The sequence below is a fragment of the Loxodonta africana genome, chromosome 3 (genome assembly GCF_030014295.1).
Source record: "Loxodonta africana isolate mLoxAfr1 chromosome 3, mLoxAfr1.hap2, whole genome shotgun sequence".
NCBI classification, from domain to species: Eukaryota; Metazoa; Chordata; class Mammalia; order Proboscidea; family Elephantidae; genus Loxodonta; species Loxodonta africana.
Window position 1 is genome coordinate 197,466,043 of NC_087344.1, and position 22,483 is coordinate 197,488,525.

The following is a 22,483-nucleotide window of genomic DNA, read 5'->3' on the forward strand; positions in this document are numbered from 1 at the left end:
GCCAAGCTGCCCTCCAGGAGTCCACGGTCTGGAAGGAGCAGTAGACAATAAAGAGCAAGAAGTCCCGGGCCACTGACAATGAATTTCTATATAAGGGGTAATCTTACCCCTTGAAATATGGCCACGAACTCCCTCACATGGCCCATAAGCCATTCTCAGGCCAGAATATGGAGGGCTGACTCTTAGATCTCAAATCCCTTTAGCCAAGAATAAAGTCTTTCATTCTACAGTGAGAAACAGATTTGAAATATTTATAACCCCAGGAGACTATATTGGCTTGAACTCATTAAGATATAAAAAGAATTAAATAATGTTAGAACTGAAATGTGTATCTTAGAATATCATCCAACCCTCTCCTTTTCCCCAGTGAGGACACTGGGGACAGACAGGGTGCCTGATACTCCTCTCCAAGGCCACACTTAAGTAAGGAAAAGAATGAAATGACTCCATGAAAGCAGATTTGATTGGGAGAGGGAGTGAGCACGTGGGGTGTCTTGGTGAGAGTAGAGGGTGGGTGGTAGAAGAAGCCTGGAGGAGACAAGTTCTTTAACCTACAGCCAGGCCTGCACAAATGAGAGTTACATTTTCCAATTCCGATTCGATGGTGAAAAAGATATACCCCCAGAGTCAGAAATGCTCTTTGGTCATGCCTTCCAGATCAGAAACAGAAGCCACCAAATCTGCAGGTTCAGGGGAGATGCCCTTAGCAGTGCCTGTGCCCGCACATCCTGGGGAGGGGCCCTCCCAGGTCTGGTAAATCTCTCCTCATAGACTTTAACTCTTACATGGATGCAACATTAGCAGGAGGAAAGGCTGCAGCTGACACACAAGGTTCCCTGGTGCCCAACTATGCTCACGGACCAGGTTTGCAAACTCCAGTAGGCAGGTGTGAGAGAAAGGAAGAGTCATAAACACCAGAAGAAGGCAGAGGGAGCAGGGCGTCGGCAACAGAAATCACCGTGCAGGAAGCTTGTAAGCATGCATCTATTTTAACAGTATGGGACACACACCCACACATATACAAAGGCACACGTGTACACAGTCAGAGCATGTTCAAGTACTTATAAATGCTTACAGGTGTCTTGCAGCTCTAAGTGGGATTGGCGAGTTTCTTCACAAAGATTTGCATTTTTATGCAAATTAAATGCATGCATAAACTGCATTGGGAATGCATTAATCTAGCTAAGGCCTTGTTACTAGAAGAGATCATTTTAATGATCCATCCCTCTGTTGTCCTTTTTTCCTACTTTGGTAATAATTCTGCTCCTGAAGCAACATGGTGTTGTACCCAATGCCTCTGCTTCTGCTGCCCTCAGAACTCATTTTTAAGCCTGAGCAGCTGTCATGGATTGAATTGTGTCCTCCAAAAATATGTGTATCAATTTGACTAGGCCATGATTCCTATTGTTGTGTGATTGTCTGCCATTTTGTCATCTGACATGATTTTCCTATGTGTTGTAAATCCTATGTCTACGATGTTGATGAGATGGGATTAGTGGCAGTTATGTTAATGAGGCAGGACTCAATCTACAAGATTGGATTGTATCTTGAGCCAATCTCTTTTCAGATATAAAAGAGAGAAGAGGGCAGAGAGGTGGGGAACCTCATACCAACAAGAAAAAGAGCAGGAGCGTCCATCTTTGGACCTGGGAAGCTCCTAGTCCAGGGAAAGATTGATGACAAGGACCATCCTCCAGAGCTAACACAGAGAGAAAGCCTTCTACTGGAGCTGGTGCCCTGAATTCGGACTTTGAGCCTACTAGGCCATGAGAGAGTAAACTTCTGTTTGTTGAAGCCATCCACTTGCAGTATTTCTGTTATAGCAGCACTAGGTGACTAAGACAGCAGCTTACAAATCTCTGGGTCTCTGGGTACACTCAGCTCAGGGTGAAAGTCCTTTCTTGAGCTGAATCAGTCTCATAGCCAGGCCTATATGCAAAGATAGGGTTTCCCTTTGGAAGCTAAGGGCTCTTTCTGGGCTTCTAATTCCCATCTTTCCTGGTGCCTATGCTCTGTGCACACTACCCCCCACCCAACTCCAACACACACCCATACTTCCTGTACCCCTCTCCCTTCCCACCCCTTCTCTGGAGAGGATCAGCCTGGGTCCGCCACATGAAAGGTTCTTGGACTGCTGATCACCACAGGTGTTTCTTCTTCCTGAACCAGTTCTAAAGGAATGTCCATGGAATTTCATGCCTGTCTTAGGTGGACAGGCAAGATGTTTGGGGGGTTAAGTTCTTGGAACACAGTGAAATGACACAGCCTCAAAACTGACAAAAATTAGAAAGTCTGACAATACCAAGTATCGGTGAAAATATGTGTGGACTGACAGGAACTTTCACACCCCTGCTGGAGGGAGCATACACTTGTTACTAGCACTTTGGAAGACAGTTTAGCAATACCTCCTAAAGTTGAAGACGAACATAGCTAGTGATCTAGTAGTTCCATTCCTAGTCATACACCATAGCGAACTGTATGTATTCATGTGCCGGGGTACACATACAGGGATGTTCAAGGAGGCTATTAACCCAAACCAAACCAAACCCAGTGCTCGCATCAATTCCGACTCATAGCGACCCTGTAGGACAGAGTAGAACTTCCCCCTAGAGTTTCCAAGGAGTGCCTGGCGGGTTCAAACTGCTGACCCTTTGGTTAGCAGCCGTAGCACTTAACCACTACGCCACCAGGGTTTCCCAAGGAGGCTATTATGAATTATAAAACTGGAAACAACCCCCAAACCCATCGTCAGTAGAAAAGAACTACATGGCAATAAAAATGAAGGAACTACAAGACAAATAACATAGGTCAGTATTAAAAACAGAAAGTTGAGTGAAAGAAGCTCAACACACAATTCTGTCAGAGTCTATATATTTAAAGGTCAAAAAACAGGCAAACTTATTGTATGTAGGGATGCAGCCTTAGGTGGTAAAACTATAAATAAAAAGCAAGGAAGATGATTAAGATGAAAGTTAGGACAGCACTCCTTCGGAGACAGGGTGTGGGGAACTCTTGGGGTGCTGCTGTTGCTCTATTTCTCTAGCTGGGTGTTAGTTGTGTATTATTTTATAACAATGTGGTAAATTGTACATACATTGTTTATGCACTCTTCTATGTATTTGTTATTTTTCACAATTTAAAAGTTTAACAAAAATCACTCCACTAAGCAAGACTCCTGAAGCTGATTTTTACAAGATGTGAGCCTGTGAACAGTTCAGATTCCATTTCTCTCTCCTTCCTTCCTCTCTCATCTGCTAATGGAGTTTCCATTCCTACATCCTCCTATATACACGAGGTAGGTGTACGGAAGCACGCCTGCTTACACTGCCAAGCGCTGATCTTACTTTGGGCAAAATGCCCCTCCAATCTGACCCCCTTTGTTTTGTCTGACCTCCAAGGAACTCCCCTTGGGATTCAAGAATATCCAAGGACCAGGAGCAAAATTTCACTTCCACTTTTCCTGCAGAGCCAGTCTGGAGAAGCAGTGTTTTTTCCATCTATCTGACATTCTGCCTTTTCAATTACTGAGACTCCAGACAGAGTCAGACAGAGTCAGTATGCACAAGCCAGGAGATGGGGGGCTGGACCTCAAGCTGAGAGACCGTGCTTTGCTCTATGGGCCCAGGAGCCTGTGACTTACCTGAAGACTTTCGTGTCATATCATAGCACCCTGGTTTTGGGAAACCTCTCACTGACCCTAGTAACAGGAGCCCAAGCTTGTCCCTAGCTGGGACCTTCCCTAACTCAACTTTAATCCCATTTAACTGGATTTATGGGACATTCCATGGTTCTGCTCAGAAATTCTCTTAGAAGAGCTATTATGTTGAGGAAAAACTAATGATTGCAAGGCAGACAGCAGTGATTCAAGGAAAATTACAGGGTTGATTCGAGAGAGCCCTGGACCAGGTACCAGAATGCCTGAGCTCAGCCCTACACTCCCTAGCACCATCATCTTAGGCAAGTCACCTAATTTCCTTAGGCCTTACACCCTGCCCTGCTCACAGGAACAAGTGGCCTAGTGTATATGGAATGCTTTAAAAAGAGAAAAATGTTATACAAATATAGGGGATTGTTATTTTTATAAATGTCTGGGTTTTGCTACTAAACATACCATAGTTTTGAAAGAGATGTAACCAAGATTATTTTGGCAAAATGCCAGTGATTGTGCGCCTGCACAGACGACACCACTCTGCAAATTCACCCACACGCCTATCTTTGTCAGCAGGGAGGGCTCAGCTGCTGGGCTAGGATGGAAAACAGGTTGTGGCCCTTGAAGAGCTCAACCCATGCCTTTTTAGTGGCTGAGGAGCTCCATGTTTTATCCCGGCGCTATCTTTTCCAGGTTGCATTCACCAGACAGAATGAGACCCATGTTGCTGCCAAGGTTGGGTGAAAGCAGAAGAGGTGGCAGTCACCCCTGTTCCTATGGGAATGCAATCCTCTTACAAAGAGGCATGGCAAGTTTGAACATTTCTGGGGGCCAAGGGAAACAGAGGTACTTTCTAGTGTTAGACTCTGATTTAATTCCTTTTGAACTCATCTGAAAGGGTCAGAAGGTGGTTTTAAATATGAGGCAGCATTCCAAGAGCACACGAAGTCGGTGGGTAGGCTACTCCCCATCTGTACCACAATGATGTTGGCCATTCCCAATCTCATCATCTGGCCATTGACACTGGGGAAGGGGACTCAAGGTGCTGATGGCCTGGGTCTCTCAGGGAGCCCGACTTTGACCTGTCCACAGAGCTGGGTGTCTAGATCCCTGAGCCCTCTCATCAGACCTTGTAACCTGAAGTGACTGTGGCCCTGCCAACTGTCCCAGAGCAAATGGCCATATTCAGAAAACATTTCATCACACCATTGGAGGAGCCAAGCCTTAAAAAATGGAAAAGAAACTGGTGCTCACTTGCTCGGAACATATTCAGGAGTGGAAGGAGTGTGCTGAAACCAATCCTCGCATCTGCAATGCTTTGTCATCTTTGTCCCAGCTCTCTTGGCAAAGCAACTTGGGACTGTTTGGCCCACTCACTCCTTGGTCATAACCCAAGTGCTTTGTCTTAGTTAACTGTTTCAAAGTATTTTCTTTTTTTTTTTTTTGCGGGGAGAGGGAGGAATTAAACCTTCTTTATTTTTTCTAATTAAACCACTAGGAAAATAAATCACAGACTTGAAACAGCGAACAGGCAGGCTACATTGTCACTTCAAGTAATAAGTTGGTAGAACGATGACAAGGCCCTTATCAAAGTGATAAGGTGTCACTGGAGCAGGAACACTGCATACTGCAGAGGCCTCAGGCTGAGAGTGGTATTTGGTAATAGGGGGCTGCCCCTCATTTGCTCTAAAGCAGTCACAGCTCTCCCTAGCCCCTGAGTTTCTTACTTTTTTCTCCCTTGACTTTCCTGTTGCCAGGCATTGCCTTAACAGGGCTCTGTTATTTCAGGGAGCTAAGTAAACAGTTGGACATGTCATCAGGAAAGACCAATCACTTTCCTTTTTTTTTTTTTTTTTTTTTTAAGTAAACAGTTGGACATGTCATCAGGAAAGACCAATCACTAGTAAAGGGCATTATGTTTGGTAGAGGGCCAACAAAATCGAGGAAACCCTCAATGATTGCCACAACAGCCAGGACAACGGACTTAGACACACCAACGATCGTGAAGATTGCACAGGACCAGGCAACATTTAGTCTTGTGATACATAAAGTCACCGTGAGTTGGAGCCAATTTGATGGCAAGTAATTTTTTAACAACAAGTAAGCAATGCTGGGTTTAGGTCTTCACTTCATTCTGTTATATGAAAAACTAGGTCTTTCCATCCAATACAACTTTCTTAATTAAGCAGCCAACAGTTTCTTTTTTATTATTCATTCCCAGATATTGGTATATATCACAATCAAAACCCCCTTTTCCTTCAAACACTCTGTCATTGCAAGACTGTCCTCTCACTTTACTGCAGACAGCCTCAGGGGCCACCGTGGCAGCCAGTGAGAAGGCTGCTCTGCTTCCTATACCCAGTGTGGCAGTGCCTCTCGTTGTTGCACAGGCCCCAGACTGAAAGATGCAATATGTGAGAATTTCAAGAAAAGCACATTTTTGACATCCAGCTGATGGCCAAAGAGCCTTTCAAAGTTCTCATCCAAACTACCCTGTCTCCCAACTTGACATCTTAATCAATTTCAGGTTCTTATAGAGAAAAAAAAAAAAAAAACAAGCAAAACAAAGCTCCAGAAACCTGTTTTCCACTTCTAAATAACTGCATCTCATGGGTTTGCTTTACAGCTCATGGAAAATGGCGTGGGTGATACTTCTTATAAACAGGAGGTTGGCAACAAACAGAAGTGCCCCTCCTCAAACTCCACCAGATCACAGGCAGGTTGGAGGAACATGCCAGCCTGTTGGTACCGGTGTACAAAGGAGAGTTTGGTGCCTTGGAGGGCTCTGGCTTGACACAGCAATGGACAAGCTTGAGAGGGCTCTGGCCTGATAATCCACTGCTAGGATAAGCACTTGCCACATACAACTTAGGCTCTAAGTAGCTCTCTTGTGCTATCTCTGACCCAAATTTTAGCACCAGTTTTTCCCACTGTACTTCCTATGACTGAAAACTTAGAAAAGAACCAGCGTCCAGAGCCAGGTGACATATTCCTTAAACTTGCTGCCCTCCTTAATTTCTTCATTCCGAAGCCACACTTAAAAGACCAAGATTCCCATCCCTCTTTTTTATATAGATTTCTGCCCACATCCCCAGTGGCAACTGGCATAAGTCCTATCGAGTTCCGGCTCTCAGAGCTTCGACTGTAATAATGTTTATTTCTTCTTATTCCAAAATAGATTTGAGATGCATTACCCCCACCACACATGCACATACACGTACATATTCTGGAAGTCTGTATATTTAGACTTCTAAAACAAACAAAACTATTGTATTTAGGGGCGAACACTTAGATGGTAAAATCATAAAGAAAAGCAAGGAAGAGGATTAACATAAAAGTCAGGATAGTGGCTTTGATGGGCTCGGGGGGCACCGTGAGTAGGAAACGGCATGTGAGGGGCTCATAGGGTGTTGATGTGACTCTATTTCTTTTTTTCCCCTTCTAAATTTTATTTTGTTGTTGAGAATATATGCAGCAAGACATACACCAATTCAACAGTTTCTACATGTACCATTTAGCCACACTGATTACATTCTTTGAGTTGTGCAACCACTCTCATCCTCCTTTTCTGAGTTGTTCTTCCCTCGTTAACATAAGCTCACTGCCCTCTAAGGTTCCTATCTAATCTTTCGAGTTGCTGTTGCCAATTTGATCTCATATAGTTCTTAAAAAAGCATAATGCTCAAGGCAGGCCTTTTTAAAAATAGTTCAGCTACACTAATGTTTGGTTTTAAGAAGATTTCAGGGGATATTTTTGGTTCAAAATTTAAAGATTATCTGAGGGCAATAGTTTCAGAGGTTCATCCACCCTCTGTGGCTCCAAAAAGTCTGGAGTCCATGAGAATTTGTAATTTTGTTCTATATTTTCTTCCTTTTGATCAGGATTCTTCTATGGACTCTTTGGTCAAAACGTTCAGTAATGGTAGCTGGGCACCAACCAGTTCTTCTGGTCTCATGGCAAAGAAGGCAATTAGCCACACATTCCATATCCTCCTCCTATTCTTGATTGTCCTTCTTCCTCTGTTTTTCCAGGTGACCAGTCCCAGTGCCCTCGAGTCGATTCCGACTCATAGTGGCCCTATAGGAGGGGGTAGAACTGCCCCACAGAGTTTCCAAGGAGCACCTGGTGGATCCGAACTGCCGACCCTTTGGTTAGCAGCCATAGCACTTAACCACTACGCCACCGTTTTTCCAGGCGAATAGAGATCAATTGTTGTGCTTTGGATGGCCGCTTGTAAGCTTTTAAGGCCCTAGGCACTACGCAATGAGCTAGTAGGTAGAACAGAGGCATTAAACATGTTATTAGGCCAATTCTCTGGGGTGTCCCACGAAACCATGACTCTAAACCCCCAATCAAGGGACCAAATATCATGTGGCTCTATTTCTTGAGCTGGGTGGTGGTATTTTTACAAATTACTTGTACTTATAAAAATTTGTATTTTTATACACACACATGCACACAAAGGCGTGCACCAGAAGAGTTAAAAAAAAAAAAAAAAAAACCAGAACAGGAAATTAGCAACCATATACTCAGGAAGAAGATGACTTGTTACTGAACTTTTACATTTCATTTGGTGCTGAGTTCCCTGGAAGTCAAGGTAAAAATAGAAATATATTGGTGATATGGAGCCCTGGTGGCGCAGTGGTTAAGAGCTTGGTTGCTAACCAAAAGGTTCATGGTTCAAAACCACCAGCCAATCCTTGGAAACCCTATGGGAAAGTTCTAGTCTGTCCTACAGGGTCGGAATCGGCTCAGTGGCAACGGGTTTGGTTTACAGGCTATGTAAACACACACATATATATATGAAGTTATTCACATTTATATTTCATGGATTCCCTTTGTTTCCAACAATTTGGCATCATTTTTTTGAGTCAATGTTTTATGTATATTTTTCCTTTCCAAAGAATAGAATGGGTTAAGTCTAGTAAGAGTGAACTTGTTTTCTGAAAAAATATTGTAGGAAGTCTGATCCACTTTTTGGCCTTATGAAGACAAAGATATGGAAACCCAGACTCTTCCTTACCTCCTCCAGCTTATCCACTCGCCCCACCAGTTTGGTGGTGACCGAATGCAGCTTCAAGAGATCCAGGCCATAGAAAGCTCCTTCCAGCATGTCTATGATGGTGGAGAGCTATGAAACAAAACAGAGAGTTAGTAGTCCAGGGCTGGGGCAGAAAGACCACAGGGCTAAGCGTTTCTTTTCAGATCTCCATGTCTGGAGGCTCGATAGGGAAGTCACTAGCCAGGAATTGAGAGGTGGACCCTCAGAAACTGTCATTTGTGTAGGTGGTCACATAGACAAGCACAATGGCATAGCTGGTTCTGCCTTCTGGAACAGTTAGGTAAGATAATGGGAGACTTCTACAAGAACAAATCAACTCAGTTTTAGATATCTTCATCGAACTATTGTTGTTGGGTGCTGTTGAGTTGATTTCAACTCATAGTGACCCCACGTGACACAGTAGAACTGCCCCCATGGGATTTTCTAGGCTGTAATTTTTTTTTTTTTTTTAATCTTTATAGGAGCAGATCACCAGGTCTTTTCTCCTGCGGAGCCAATGAGTGGGTTCAAACCTGATGATCTGCTTCCATAAAGATTACAGCCTAGGAAACCTTATGGGCCAGTTCTATTCTGTCACACAGGGTTGATATGAGTTGAAATTGACTTGATGGCACCTAACAACAAGTATATGACAGGCATTGTGCCAAGTACTCAAAAGTTGTCATCTCACTGATCCTCAAAAAAGCCCCATAAGGTAGATGTTATTATTCCCACATTTTACCCAAGGAAACTGATGTCAAGCAAGTTAAATAACTTGAGCAGGATTACTCAGGAAGTGGTGTCAGAGTGAGAATTTGAACCTGTCTGTCTGACTTCAAAACCAAGCTCATTCCACTACCCCACACGGCACGTGAAGAGGAAAGTGCAGGCTTATATAATCCCCTAAGCCAACCAATGGGGCTGCCCCAGGTGGGGCCCTATGGAGCATATCACAGCTTGATGGAGGGCCTAGAGCAGGCCTCAGTCCACCTGGGCCACCCCAGCTCTGGTGCTGAGCACTGAAAGCTCACTCCTCTCTGTATGTCTCTCGCCTCTCCAAGGTACATGCTGGGCTGACAGCAAATCATGGCAGCTCTTCTCCTGGAGAACACTGAGTGCTTTCGGCTCGCTGGGCCTGCCAACTGCTCACAGGCCTGGCCTCCCTGGCTCCATAAGGAGAGGCAGGTACACTTTGCTCTAGGTATCCCCTTCAGGCACAGAACGAAAATGACCAGTTTGTCAGATCATCAGCCTTGGATCCACACACAACACTCTAGGGTCCAGAGCCTGGACTCTTTAAAGGCTAAAATGCATCTCATCTATTCAAAGCCTCACGGTGGTCTCCAGCAAAGCCCCTACTGGCCTCCTGGGTCCCTAGCTAGTATAAAGGGCCATCTCACCCAAGGCAACGCCCCATACTGGCCTACCTTCAAGTCCTGGCTGTCTGCTTCCCGTAGCTTTTGCAGCCTGAAGTCTCCCTCACAGGGATTGAGGGCGGACGGGGGCGCCACACAGGCACACTTGCAGGATGAACCTGAAGTAATGGTCTCCACGGTGTAGAAGTCTTCCTTCCTGGAGGTCCCCTCATTGATTCTCCGACAGGCATCTCGGCCCAGGGGTCTCACAACACACTTGCACTGACAGTCCGAGCCCTCTGACACGGCCTTGACCTTGTCGTAGTCCCCCAGCAACTGGACAGAGAAAGAAAGGGTTGAGGGTTGAGGGTATGCAGACACAAGCGTCAGCTCGGCTCCTGAAGAAGGTTCTCCATTCACTCCATCACACGTCCTGCATAGCTAGAGACCTCAGGCAGCTCTGAGCCATGGAGCGAATAGGTCATCACAACAAAATCTGCTGACTCTGACATTTCCTTGAAGGCACTCAGAGTTTAGCTCTCTTGGTTTGTCTTGGAAAGCTGTGTATTTCTCAAGGGGCCTTAGCCTTTCATCATTTAAAGGAAAAAACAGATGAGACCCATCATTCCTCCAATAACCCTGGCCTTCACTACAATCCAGGTTTCAGTTAAAAAAGAGAAAGGAACAGGGGTTGAAGGAGGGACTGGAAAGCTGATACTCAAAATTGAAGACCTGTTTCTATCCTCATTCATTCATTCAACACTTAAACTGAGTTCCAACTATGTGCCAGGACTGTGCTAGGTGCTATGAGAGGTAAAGAGATGGAGCAGAGAGTCTGCTCTCCAGGAGTTTACAGCACTGGAGAGATACCCAACAGTCACTCAAAGGAGTGAGTGGTAAGTGCCCAGGGAGGCAGAGATAAAATGCAGTGGGAGCTCAAATGGGCAGAGAGTGGACCATGAAGACTTCGCGAAGGAAGCAGCATTAGATCTAGGCCTTGAAGGATGTGTTGAATTTGGAGATGTAAGGGGGGTGCTGGTGGCATATCAGTTAAACGTTTGGTTGCTGGCCAAAAGGTCGGCAGTTCAAATCCACCAGCCGCTCCCTGGAAACCCTACGGGGCAGCTCTACTCTGTCCTATAGGGTTGCTGTAAGTCAGAATCGACTCAATGACAATGGGTTTGGTATTTCGTGGGTAAGGGGGTTGGAAAAAGGGAGTTGGGAGGAGAGAGACTGGCTCAGGAGTCAGTAAGGTTTACTCAGAGAAAGGTTCACTCGGCTCCAAGAACAGCTTCTGAACACAAACCCCAGGCCAAACCCAGGAGAGCAAACTGGTAGTGCTTGCATCTTCTACAATGCTAAACATTTCCTTCTGAGCGCTTTCCCCTGCCAGCCTCTGCGGGCATGAAAACACACAAGAGCCAGGCTTTCTGGAGCCTCCGCCCTGGGCACTTGCTGGGGGAAAGGCTCCTCTCCAACAGGGCCCTGCATCCCGGTAGCCTAGGCTTCCCTTTCAGGCACAGAGAAGAGTTCCTTCCTTTGACGAATGACCCTGGCAAGTAGGCACTGAGCTGTTTGGAGCGGAAATCTTCCTGGGATGCTGCCTGGGGAGAAGAAGGCTTCTCACGTTTTCCTTGCAAAGGTTGAGTTTCTTCTACTATTTGTTTGAGGACTGTTGTCAAATACAGAATGGAAGAAGGAGTTTTAGTTCAGGGTGACTTAAGCAGTGGCTCTTTACGGGCTGACAGTAAATCCTGACTGTCTGCTCTCTGCAACTCTGCCTAGATTCCTACACAACCCTGTTCAGAGACCCTGGGTGGATTCGTTCCTTTTAGGAGGCACGGGTTTCAGGAAGGCTTTCGTTGATGGTGCTCCATAGCCCCAATGTGGGCGATTTTTATGTCTTTTTGATTTATGGGTCAATGAGAGGGTATAGGTGAATATAGGGCCTATATTAGCATAATTACCTAAAGGAAGGGTGAGGAGACCAGCATCTGATCAACCCCAAAGTGTAGCTGATTATTCCCTCTGCAGGAAAGAGACAAGGCTCAGTCTGAGGGCTTAACGGAGATGCAGGCAGAGCTCTGGGAGCCTTCCTTGGCCATCCTTCATCCTCAGAATTAGGGTGACACCTGCCACTCATCATCACACCTGCTCTTATGACCATGAAATAAACACTCCAAAGACAACTGCTCCTTGCAGTCACGCCATCTGGGCTGAAGACTATCAGAAGCCCTGGCTCTGCCCACCACTGGAGCACTTTAATGTGCCAAGCCTCACTGTCCTTATCTATAGAATGGGTTTAAGGATGTGTTGAAGACTGAGTCAGATCAAACACGTGAAGGTATTTTGTAAATTGGCACATGACAGAGCCAGTCACTATCACCTGTCACTCAGCCCCCACGGACAGTCTGCCAGACCAGAGTAGACCTGCGTTTCCGTTCTATCTCCCCAACACATGGAGTGTCAGAGTCTCATCCATCAAACCATCTGTTTGGGGGGGCACCTCACATTCATCACACGTTGCTGTTGTGTCTTCGCCCCCTGCTTCTGCCCAGTGTTTCACCCTGTGCCATGATGTATTTCCCCATGGGCCACACCATCTGCCTTTTGTCCAACATGCCGCCTGTTTTCACATTCCAGTCCTGACAAACAGCCGCAGAGACAAGAGATGACCCTACTTTTCACAACCCTTTAACCACAAAGATTTTTTTTCTTTCTTTCTGCCCAGGGAGCTGTGTGGAGTCTTTCCTTCCACCTCTCCTTTCTCCTGATTCCACGACCTTGAAAGACCCCATAATTTTGAGAGGAGGGCCCATGTCCCTCCGTGTAAGAAAATATTCTGACAAGTGAAAAGCAAGTGCCCTTCCCTTTGGTAACAGACCAAGAAACAGTTGCCTCGGCGCCCCCCCCCAGCCCCCCCACAAAAAATAAATAAAACCTCTCAGCAAGGACCATCTTGGGGCTCCTGCCACCACCCGGAGCAGGAGGGGAGGGCGTGGGCTTCGCATCCTACCTGAGATAAGACGTTCTCCTGGTTGTCCGCCTCGTTTTGCAGAGTCGCATCCTCCGTGGGAACCACCGTCTGCACGTCTGGGGGCTCGCTCGTCCCTGTGCGGGGAGTGCTGGACCCCCAGCCTTGAGCCACAACCAAAGCGAAGTAGAGAACCAGCAGCAGAGGCTTGGCCATGAGGGACGCGACAAGAGGGGGCTCGGCCCCTTCTGAGAACGGCTGAAGTCGGGGGTCTTGGGAAGGACTGAGGCCAGAGGGTGTCTTGGTTGGACCCCGAGAGTGGCTGCTCAGAGCACCTTCCAAAGCTGGGTGCGGATAAGCGAGGCAGAAGGGTGCGCCCCAGAGACCCTGGGCATCTCCTTCGCGACACGAGCAACTCCGATTGTGCAGCCCCAGCGGAGAGCGGGGCGCGGGGCAGGAGGAGGTGAAGGGGAAGGCGGAGGCGGCACCGGCGAACCGAGCGCCTGCACCCCAGGAAAGGGCTCAGGTGGATGGGGCCCGGGCGGAGGCGGAGGCGGCAGCGCGCGCCCGCGCGGGCGGCGAGGAGCCTCGGGTTGCACGGGGACCGGGCGCAGGGCGCGGGGCGCGGGACGGACGGCGGCGGCGCGGGCGGCGAGCGGCTGGACTGGGTCGCCGCGGAGCGCTCGCGGCGGAGGCAGGGGCGGGGCCTCTATTGTGCCGGGCAGCCGAGATGCAGCCAGTGACGGCGCGGAGGAGGAGGACCGCGAAGCGCGCAGGGGCCCCGGCAGGCAGCCGGCCCACCCCGCCCCCCACTCGGGCTCAGCCGCCGCGCGCGCCAGCCGGGGGTGACGTGGGACCCGCGCCACTGTCCTTTCATCTGACCGCAAATGGTGAGCGGCGAGAAGTTACCCCGAATGGGGCGCCCTGAACTTTGGCTATTCCTTGTGCTCATCCTCGCCAAGAGGAGCGAGTTTACTCTGAGTTGGAAGGCAAGCTCCTCGGCTCGCTCCAAGCCCGAGCCAATACATCCCCTATTGTTGCACCCGAGGCAAGAGAGAAGGAGCGTTTGCTCTTCCTGGGGATTTCTTTTCCGTGGCTCGATCTGTGGCAGCTTTGAACTTTGCGCCATTGGTCGTTTGCTTCGTCCGCCACAGCGTTAGAACCTGGTAATACCTCCACCCAGAGGATAACTATTGAACTCCCTGCTGGGGTGTTCCCGTGTTGTCTAAATATTAAATATAAGGAGCATGGCTGTAAATCTCTGACAGTTAACACGTGTCCACGGGGGAATCTACTACCCGATAATCAAATTATTGAACGACTCTTATCGTCATGATTCGGGGCAAATCTCAGGGTCTCTGTCACTGGATCAGTTATAAGAGTCTGGGATTAAGTTACGATGTTGTTTAATTAGTGACTCTTGTAGACATACGGTCAAGATCAACAAATCTGTAAGGAAAGGCACTGTGCCTCCCAGGACGCCTCTTGCCTTGGAACTATTGAACAGGGCCAGGCCCCTCCAGAGATGGGAAAGGTATCCTGCATCCTTGGAATTCAAGCACCTTGCCTCCTATGATAAGGAATAAGGACTGTAATAATCTAAGTAATAATATAAAGAGATTTCAGTTTATATAAATGAGGATAGTTGACAGAAGTATAATAATAACCCTTTAATGCATTTCTAATAGTTTTAAATCCCAGTTTTCAGACAAAGTTCTGGGCATCTGGGCTTGGGGGTGTGTGTCTCTCTCTCGCACACACACGCACACACTTCTCCATCAAACTATCAAATCTATTCTGGAATTAGGTGGTGGCAAATATTTATAAAATGTACTTTTAAAATTCAACTAAAATAAATGCAGACTGTTGGCCAAGTGCAAGACAATAAGGTAGGTTCCTAGACATTTAATGGAAAGATGAGATAGTTTATATCTTCCGGGAGGGGTGAGGGAGTGAGGAGGTAAGTGGATTACAAAACAGAATAAGAGAATATACATCCAACGGGGCTCAAAGGACAAATAGGTCACGTATAACTGAAAGGTCAGTAAGGATCTCACACAACAGTGACGGTGGAGATGGGACTGGAGTGATCGGGAAATTTCAACAAAACAGTGATATACAGAGAGAGAGAGGCCGTGCACTGAGCCACCACCCTGAATGTGCAGATTCAGATCTCAGCTTGGTGTTAATTTCTCAGACAAGCCTTCCCTGACTCCACCACAAGGGTTGTTGTTGTTGTCATTAGATGCCGTCGAGTCAGTTCTGACTCACAGCAACCCTATGTACAATAGAATGAAACATTGCCCAGTCCTGAGTCATTGTCATAATCATTACGCTTAAGCCCATTGCTGCAGCCACTGTGTCAATCCATCTCATCGAGAGTCTTCCTCTTTTTCGCTGACCATCTACTTTACCAAGCATGATGTCCTTCTCCAGGGACTGATTCCTCCTGACAACATGTCCAAAGTATGTGAGACGTAGTCTCTCCATCCTTGCTTCCAAGGAGCATTCTGGTTGTACTTCTTCCAAGACAGATTTGTTCATTCTTTTGGCAGTCCATGGTATATTCAATATTCTTCTCCAACACCATAATTCAAAGCTGTCAATTCTTCTTCGGTCTTTTTTATTCGTTGTCTGGCTTTCACGTGCATAGGAGGCAATTGAAAACACCGTGGTTTGGGTCAGGCGCACCTTAGTCTTCAAGGTGACATCTTTGCTCTTCAACACTTTGAAGAGGTCCTTTGCAGCAGATTTACCAAATGCAATGCGTCTTTTGATTTCTGGACTGCTGCTTCCATGGCTGTTGATTGTGGATCCATGTAAAACAAAATCCTTGACAACTTCAGTCTTTTCCCTGATGTTGCCTATGGGTCCAGTTGTGAGGATTTTTGTTTTCTTTATGGTGAGGTGTAATCCATACTGAAGGCTGTGGTCTTTGATCTTCATCAGTAAGTGTTTCAAGTCCTCTTCACTTTCAGCAAGCAAGGTTGTGTCCTCTGCATAACACAGGTTGTTAATGAGTCTTCCTTCAGTTGTGATGTCTGTTCTTCATATAGTCCAGCTTCTTGGATTATTTGCTCAGCATACAGATGAACAGGTATGGTGAAAGGATACAACCCTGATGCACACCTTTCCTGAATTTAAACCACTCAGTGTCCCCTTGCTCTGTTCGAACAACTGCCTCTTGATCTATGTACAGGTTCCTCATGAGCGCAATTAAGGGTTCTGGAATTCCCATTCTTTGCAGTATAGTTTCTCTATTATATGCTTCCATATCACTATGTACCACAGAATTATGGGAGATGCATTTTTATATTCTTTTGTGGATTGTTTCCGCAGTCCCTGTCTTCTTCACTAAACTGTAAACTCCATACGAGCAGGGACTTTAGTTTTATCCACTATTATAACCAGTGCCTGGCACAAAGCAGACACTCAGTAAATATCGCTTGAATGAATGGGAACTACAAATAGTGCTATTTTACTAGAAAATGGAATATAATCAAAAGAATAGTGGAAAATAAACTGGAAAGGGAAGTTGAAGTCTTGGATGTACTCGTAATTATCTTCATAAATACCCTCTTTGTATCCTTTAGGGTGCATTTGACTGCAAGTAACAAGTAATCAAATAAGCACTTATTTTTCTCCCATTTCAAGAACACTAGAGATGGGCAGTTTCAAATTTGGTTTAGCAGCTCAATGATGTCATTAAGGACCCAAGCTCCTTCTATTTTCCATCCCGTTATTCTTAGGGTATTGGCCTTTTTTTTTTTTAAACCTAAATCATAATTGGTTTAAGCCAGGCCCAGCTGCCCATTTGCCATTCTCTTTTCCCAGTCTCCCTTGCAGCTAGGGGTAGCCATGTGATTTTGAATGAATTATTTCTGGAAGAAGTATTTTGCTTCCTGATAAAATAAATAAATAGGAGAAAGGAGCTTTCTGGTGCCATCCTTCCCCCACTTAGCATCTTGGATCACGGTCATGATGCCTGGAGCTGTGGTGGCCATCTCATGACTATGAGTCCTTTCTTCTATTGAACTGAAATATATCTCCTCTTAAAGTCCACCAATAGTCCAGTCCTATGGCCCTACGCAGATGATGTCTAAGACCTTTCCCAAAAGAGATTTCTCTACTTAAGATAGAAAGAAGATACCTTCTAACTCTCCACCTTAAGAGGTGTCTTGTTTCTCAAGTTAACTGTGCTTACTTTCTTCACCTTTTCTCTCCATTTTATCCCCGTTTCTCAAACCATATGGCTTTCCAGACTTTCCATTGTTCCGGTTATTTTTTCTCTAGAAAGGCTACAGTTTGAGTAGATGTTAGAGCATATTGAAATCATTTCTTCTATTTTTCCGGGCACTGTTCTTTTATTAATGAAGCATAAGGCTACCTTAGCTTTTTTGGCAGTCACATTGTGCCAGTGATTCATATTGATTTATTTTTTTCATGTAGCTTTTTCTTTTTTGTACATGAACTGTTATGCTTATTTCTTCCATCCTATGCTTTGCAGCTATGCTTTTTTTTTTTTTTTTTAGCCCACGTACAAGCCTTTACATGTTTATTCACTGAATATCGTGTCTTTGGCTTTTCTTTTCATCCTTTTGAAATCCTGCTGTTTTGTCAATCACTGTTTTGGTCTCATCCCAGTTTTGGGTGATTTCTAAATTCAATAAGCACAGTTTCTGTGTTAATTTAAATTATTAATTTAAAAAAGCCATATTGATATGGACGTTGCCAGATTCCAGAGCTCTAGACTCGTGATAGAAAAAGTTTCTCCATACTGATATTGATCCACTGCTTAACCCTTTCGGTGTGTGATCATTCAGGCAGTTAATGGTGATGGCGCCCATCCCACATGTCTTCATCAGATATACAAGCATTTCTTGAGAGATATTTTTCCCTTGGTGGTGCAAAGGCTTAAGAGCTCAGCTACTACCCAAAAAGCCAGCAGTTCGAATCTACCAGCTGCTCCTTGGAAACCCTATAGGGCAGTTCTATTCCATCCCATAGGGTTGCTATGAGTCAGAATTGATGCAATGGCAATGGGTTTGTATAGTTTTTTTTTTTACCTTTCAGAAGTCAAGATGCACTCACTGCCCCTGGCATTGCTCCCACCTGCCAGCCTGGTAACCTGACCTGAAGATCCTGAGCTGAGCCTGGTTTGGCTTTAGAACAACCATGTTGATTTACTGTAGCTCCATGCATCCTTTGTTAAGAACCTACAGACCCTACTTCACTCAAGCCTCAGCATATTAGTGCAAAATAAGCATTTCTCTCCCCGATTAACAGATGAAGGATTCTCTGGTGTAATTCAAATGGATAATGTGCTTGGCTGCTAACTGAAGGATTGGAGGTTCCAGTCCACCCAGAGGCACCTTAGAAGAAAGACCTGGTAATCTACTTCTGAAAAGTCAGCCATCGAAAATCCAGGGGAGCACAGTTCTACTCTGACGCACTTGGAGTCACCATGAGTTGGTGTTAAAGTCATTGAGGCACCGAGACAATGATATTTATGATGGTTACTCTATAGTGACTGCTTACCATGTCTCAGACATTATTCAATGCTCAAAACACCCTTGAAGTAGGTGATATCATCCCCTTTCACAAATGAGGAAGCAGGTTCCAACTTACTGTGGAAATATTTGAAGAACAGGCTTTCAGAAAGCCCGATGTGTGCCCCTTCAGCTACCTGAGGTCCAGGACCTTCCCCAGTTTTGGCTGGCCAGCAGATTGCTGGATTCTTGTTGCTAGTTCCTCAGCTGCTGCATCCGTTCACCAGCCAAGTTCGCTACTGGCAAGAGCATCTGTTTTCCAGTTTATCTGGGATCCTCCTGGCTTTGCTCTGAAAAGTCTGCCTGTCTGTCAAAAACCAAGGCTTCATTTGCCAGGTGGGGATGGGGTGGCTAGAAATGACCTGTCACCCTGGTGTGTAATTTAGCAAATGCACCTGCCCCGCAGCCGCAGAATCAAAGAGCAGCGCACAGTCCCAGGAGCAACATCATTCTGCCATCTCCCTTCCCCAGCTCCACGCAGGGTGGGAGCCCTGCCAGGGAACTGCCATAAAATGCTGGAAAGGGGTGATGGAAAGCACAGCTGAGAATGAGGTCTTTTTTCCCCTGTTCACTCTGCTTTGCTGCCTTCTTATTTTGCCTTTGATCTTCTACAGCCTCTCTCTCCTTTAATTCAATTTAACTCATTTATTGAATGTATATTATAAGCCAGGCACTCTGTGCCCTGTGGAGCATGCAGAGATGCAGAAGGCAAGGTCTGCCTTTTAGGAGCTCATGTTGTAAAGATTAGAAATGTGTCATCCTGGGGAAGGGTGCCAAAGAATGTTTTTTTCCCGAGGATACTTTTAGTAAAGAAAAAAGCTTTTTCTTACCTGAATTTTCCCAGTGTTAAGGACACTTACTTGTCTGAATATGCCAACCATGGTAATTATTTTTATTAAACCAAGCTTTACATAATAAAATGTAGGTTTCAAGCAAATTAAAGTAAATTTGATATGTGTTTATCAAGCACATATTATATACTCAGTAAAGACGTTGTTGGGTCTCTGGATTCTGAGCAAAAAAAAAAAAATGTCGCCTACATTTCTATGTTCTTGTATTTTCTATGTCCTCCACAAAAGATCATTACTCCTGCCACTCTCCCTGTGATGGTTTCAACGTGTCCAGAAATGTATTATCTTTTAACATCTTTCCAACCCTCCACTAATCAGTTGACATGGAGCTTGCTTTTTCCTGATGTTTCCCCCCTCCTCTGTGTGACTCTGATATCAGGGAGAGAGACCCAGAGCACAGTCTTGGCTCTGTTCCTGTTCTTGGGGGCACTCATTCCAAAGGCCTGTCTCTGAAGCACCTCTGCTCAGACACCTTCACCGGAGAATGTGGGCCGAGGCTGTGGAAGCAGGGTGTTGTGAATGCTGGGCCCCTGGGCCTCTGTGGCCAGACTTCTTGGCCAGCACTGGAGAGGCAGGCGCTGCAGCTGGTGCATCCCAGAGAACGCCTGCTCCATGGGGATCGATGTTCCAGGTTTCCGGTAGGAAGGTCAGCTTGCTGTCTGGGGAGAGAGATGAAAGAGAGTAAAGCAAGAGAGGCCATCAAGATTTAGTCAACTTCCATCCTTTCTGGAATAAGGAGGTAGTATAGAGGTGTAGTGGTTAAGAGCTACAGCTGCTAACTGAAAGGTTGACAGTTCAAATCCACCAGCCACTCTTTGGAAACCCAGTAGGGCAGTTCTACTCTGTCCTGTACGGTGGCTATGACTCTGCGGCAACAGGTTTGGTCTTGGGGTTATCATATAATGGAGGAGTCCTGGTAGCACAGTGGTTAAAGCACTTGACTGCTAACTGCTAACTGAAAGGTTGTTGGTTGGAGCCCACCAGCCCCTCAGTGGGAGAAGGACATGGCAGTCTGCTGCCACAAAGATTTACAGCAGTGGAAACTGTACGGGGGCAGTTCTACTCTATCCCATGAGTCGAATGTGAGTCCGAATCTACTCTACGGCCATGCATTTGGGTTGGTTTATCACATACTGGTTACAAGCAGGGACTCTGATGTCAGACTGCCTGTGTTTGGATCCTGGCTTCACCGTAGGCAAACTGGATTAACTTGCATAAGTGGCTTAATTTCTCTTAGTTTTCTCATCTATAAAATGGGAATAATAGTATTACCCACCTCAGAGATTGTCCTGAGGATTAAATAACATGTGTAAAGACTCTAGCATGTTACCTGGCACACAGTAGGTGCTCCATAAATGTCAGCTATTATGATGGTGGAGCAGTGGTTAAGAGCTTGGCTACAAACCAAAAGGTCAGTAGTTCAAATCCACCAGCCACTCCTTGGAAACCCTATGGGGCAGTTCTACTGTGTCCTATAGGGTCGCTATGAGTCAGAATGACTCGACTGCAATGGGGTATTATGATGATGATTTAGGTAAGGTATGAGTGATTTAGAATTTGAAAATACTTTTTGAATCGAGATGGGCCTTGGAAACATTTGAGGTCATGGCCTATTTACTTCAATTAATCACTCATTCATTCATCTGTTCATTTGGCATGTGTTGAGTATAGTAATTACAAGCCAGGTACTGTGTTAGATACCAAGGAAACAAATAAGACATTAATGCTGCCTTCAAGGACCTCACAGTCCCCTGAGAGAGAAACATAAACAGACTAGTACCAGATAGCCTGGAGCTGCATTAGCAGGGTGCCCAGAGGTCAGAGGGACCCAGCCTGGCTGTCTGTGGGAGAAGGATGGTGGCAGGGTGCTCTGGAGGAACTTCTGGGAGGAGATGACAACTGAGCAGAGCCTACGGGGATGAAGTAAAGGACAGTGGTGACTAAGGGACAAGGGGAGCAGGGAGGTGGGATCAGGGGAAGAAGGTGTGGAGAAGAGGATATTCCAGGCCAAGGGGGCCTCAGAAACTGGGGTACTGAGATATGTACATTGTGATGTGGGCAGAGGCTGGAGTTCACAATACGAGGCAAGGGGTGATGGGAGATGAAGCTGGGGGGCAGAGGCTGGATCTTGAGGTCCCTGTGTGCCACGCCAGAGAGCTGGGAGCATGCCTTGTAGGCAACAAGAAGCCATTGAGCAGGAGAATGATGTAGTCAGATTTGCAGATGACATGGATCACTCTGGTGGTGGAGAGTAGACTGCAGAGGGAAAGACAAAGTGATAACCATGATTCTCTGTTTGCAGACCACTTGGCATCTCAGAGGCCTGCACTGGACATGACATTGCCCTGACTCAGCAGGGAAATGCTTCTGCCCTCTTTGGCCTGTGGTGACCAAAGGAGGGGTAGGTGGACAGAGACCCTTTGCCTTTCCCAAGGAATTTCCCAAGGCTGCTGCATGGCCCAACTCAAGGAGATGTTATTCCCACCCTAGTCCATGTGAATAGAGTCCTCTAGAATTGTGGAGGACACACCTGGCAACCACTGTATGCTGAGCTGATAGGCCAGGATCACTGCGTACAATGCACAGCCTGTTGCTTTATACATACCATTGTATTTCTCTTCTCTGTATCTATCTATCTGTCCGTCCGTCCGTCCATCTGTCCGTCTGTCCATCCGTCCACCCGTCCACCTGTCCACCCACCCATCCATCTATCTATCAATCATCTACTTGCCTACCTGTCTATCTATCTATCTCTCTCTTTCTCTCCTAGTTCCAAGAGACCCCCATGCTCATAGACAGGGAAGCCCTGATACAGATTGTGTGCTGTGACTTTTCAGGGTATTCACGTGCCACCCCCGCCTTCTCACAGATGCCCAATACTCCTTTAATAGGCTCAATTCTTAAAGTTCATTGCCTTCAGTAATGAGTCTAAATGCAGGTACTCCTGGGAAAGGTAACTCTTTGCCTTAAATCCATTAAAACAAACAAACAAAAACAGTTGCTGCGGAGTCAATTTCAACTCATAGTGATCCCATGTGTGTCAGAGTAGAACTATGCTCCATC

At 46.1% G+C, this 22,483-nt stretch overlaps 1 protein-coding gene across 1 annotated transcript in view; it reads right to left on the reverse strand.

The window, feature by feature from the left end:
• The window catches only part of OLFML2B (olfactomedin like 2B), a 57,823-nt gene extending 44,314 nt beyond the window's left edge, over positions 1–13,509 (reverse strand). Inside the window, exons 1-3 of the mRNA XM_003415205.3 lie at positions 13,063–13,509; positions 10,119–10,382; positions 8,674–8,781 (exon numbers count right to left, since the gene is read on the reverse strand). Of these exons, the coding sequence (XP_003415253.1) occupies positions 8,674–8,781; positions 10,119–10,382; positions 13,063–13,236 (546 nt within the window). The 5' untranslated portion in view covers positions 13,237–13,509. The remainder of the gene's footprint in view (positions 1–8,673; positions 8,782–10,118; positions 10,383–13,062) is intronic.
• Between the last annotated feature and the right edge of the window lie 8,974 nt (positions 13,510–22,483).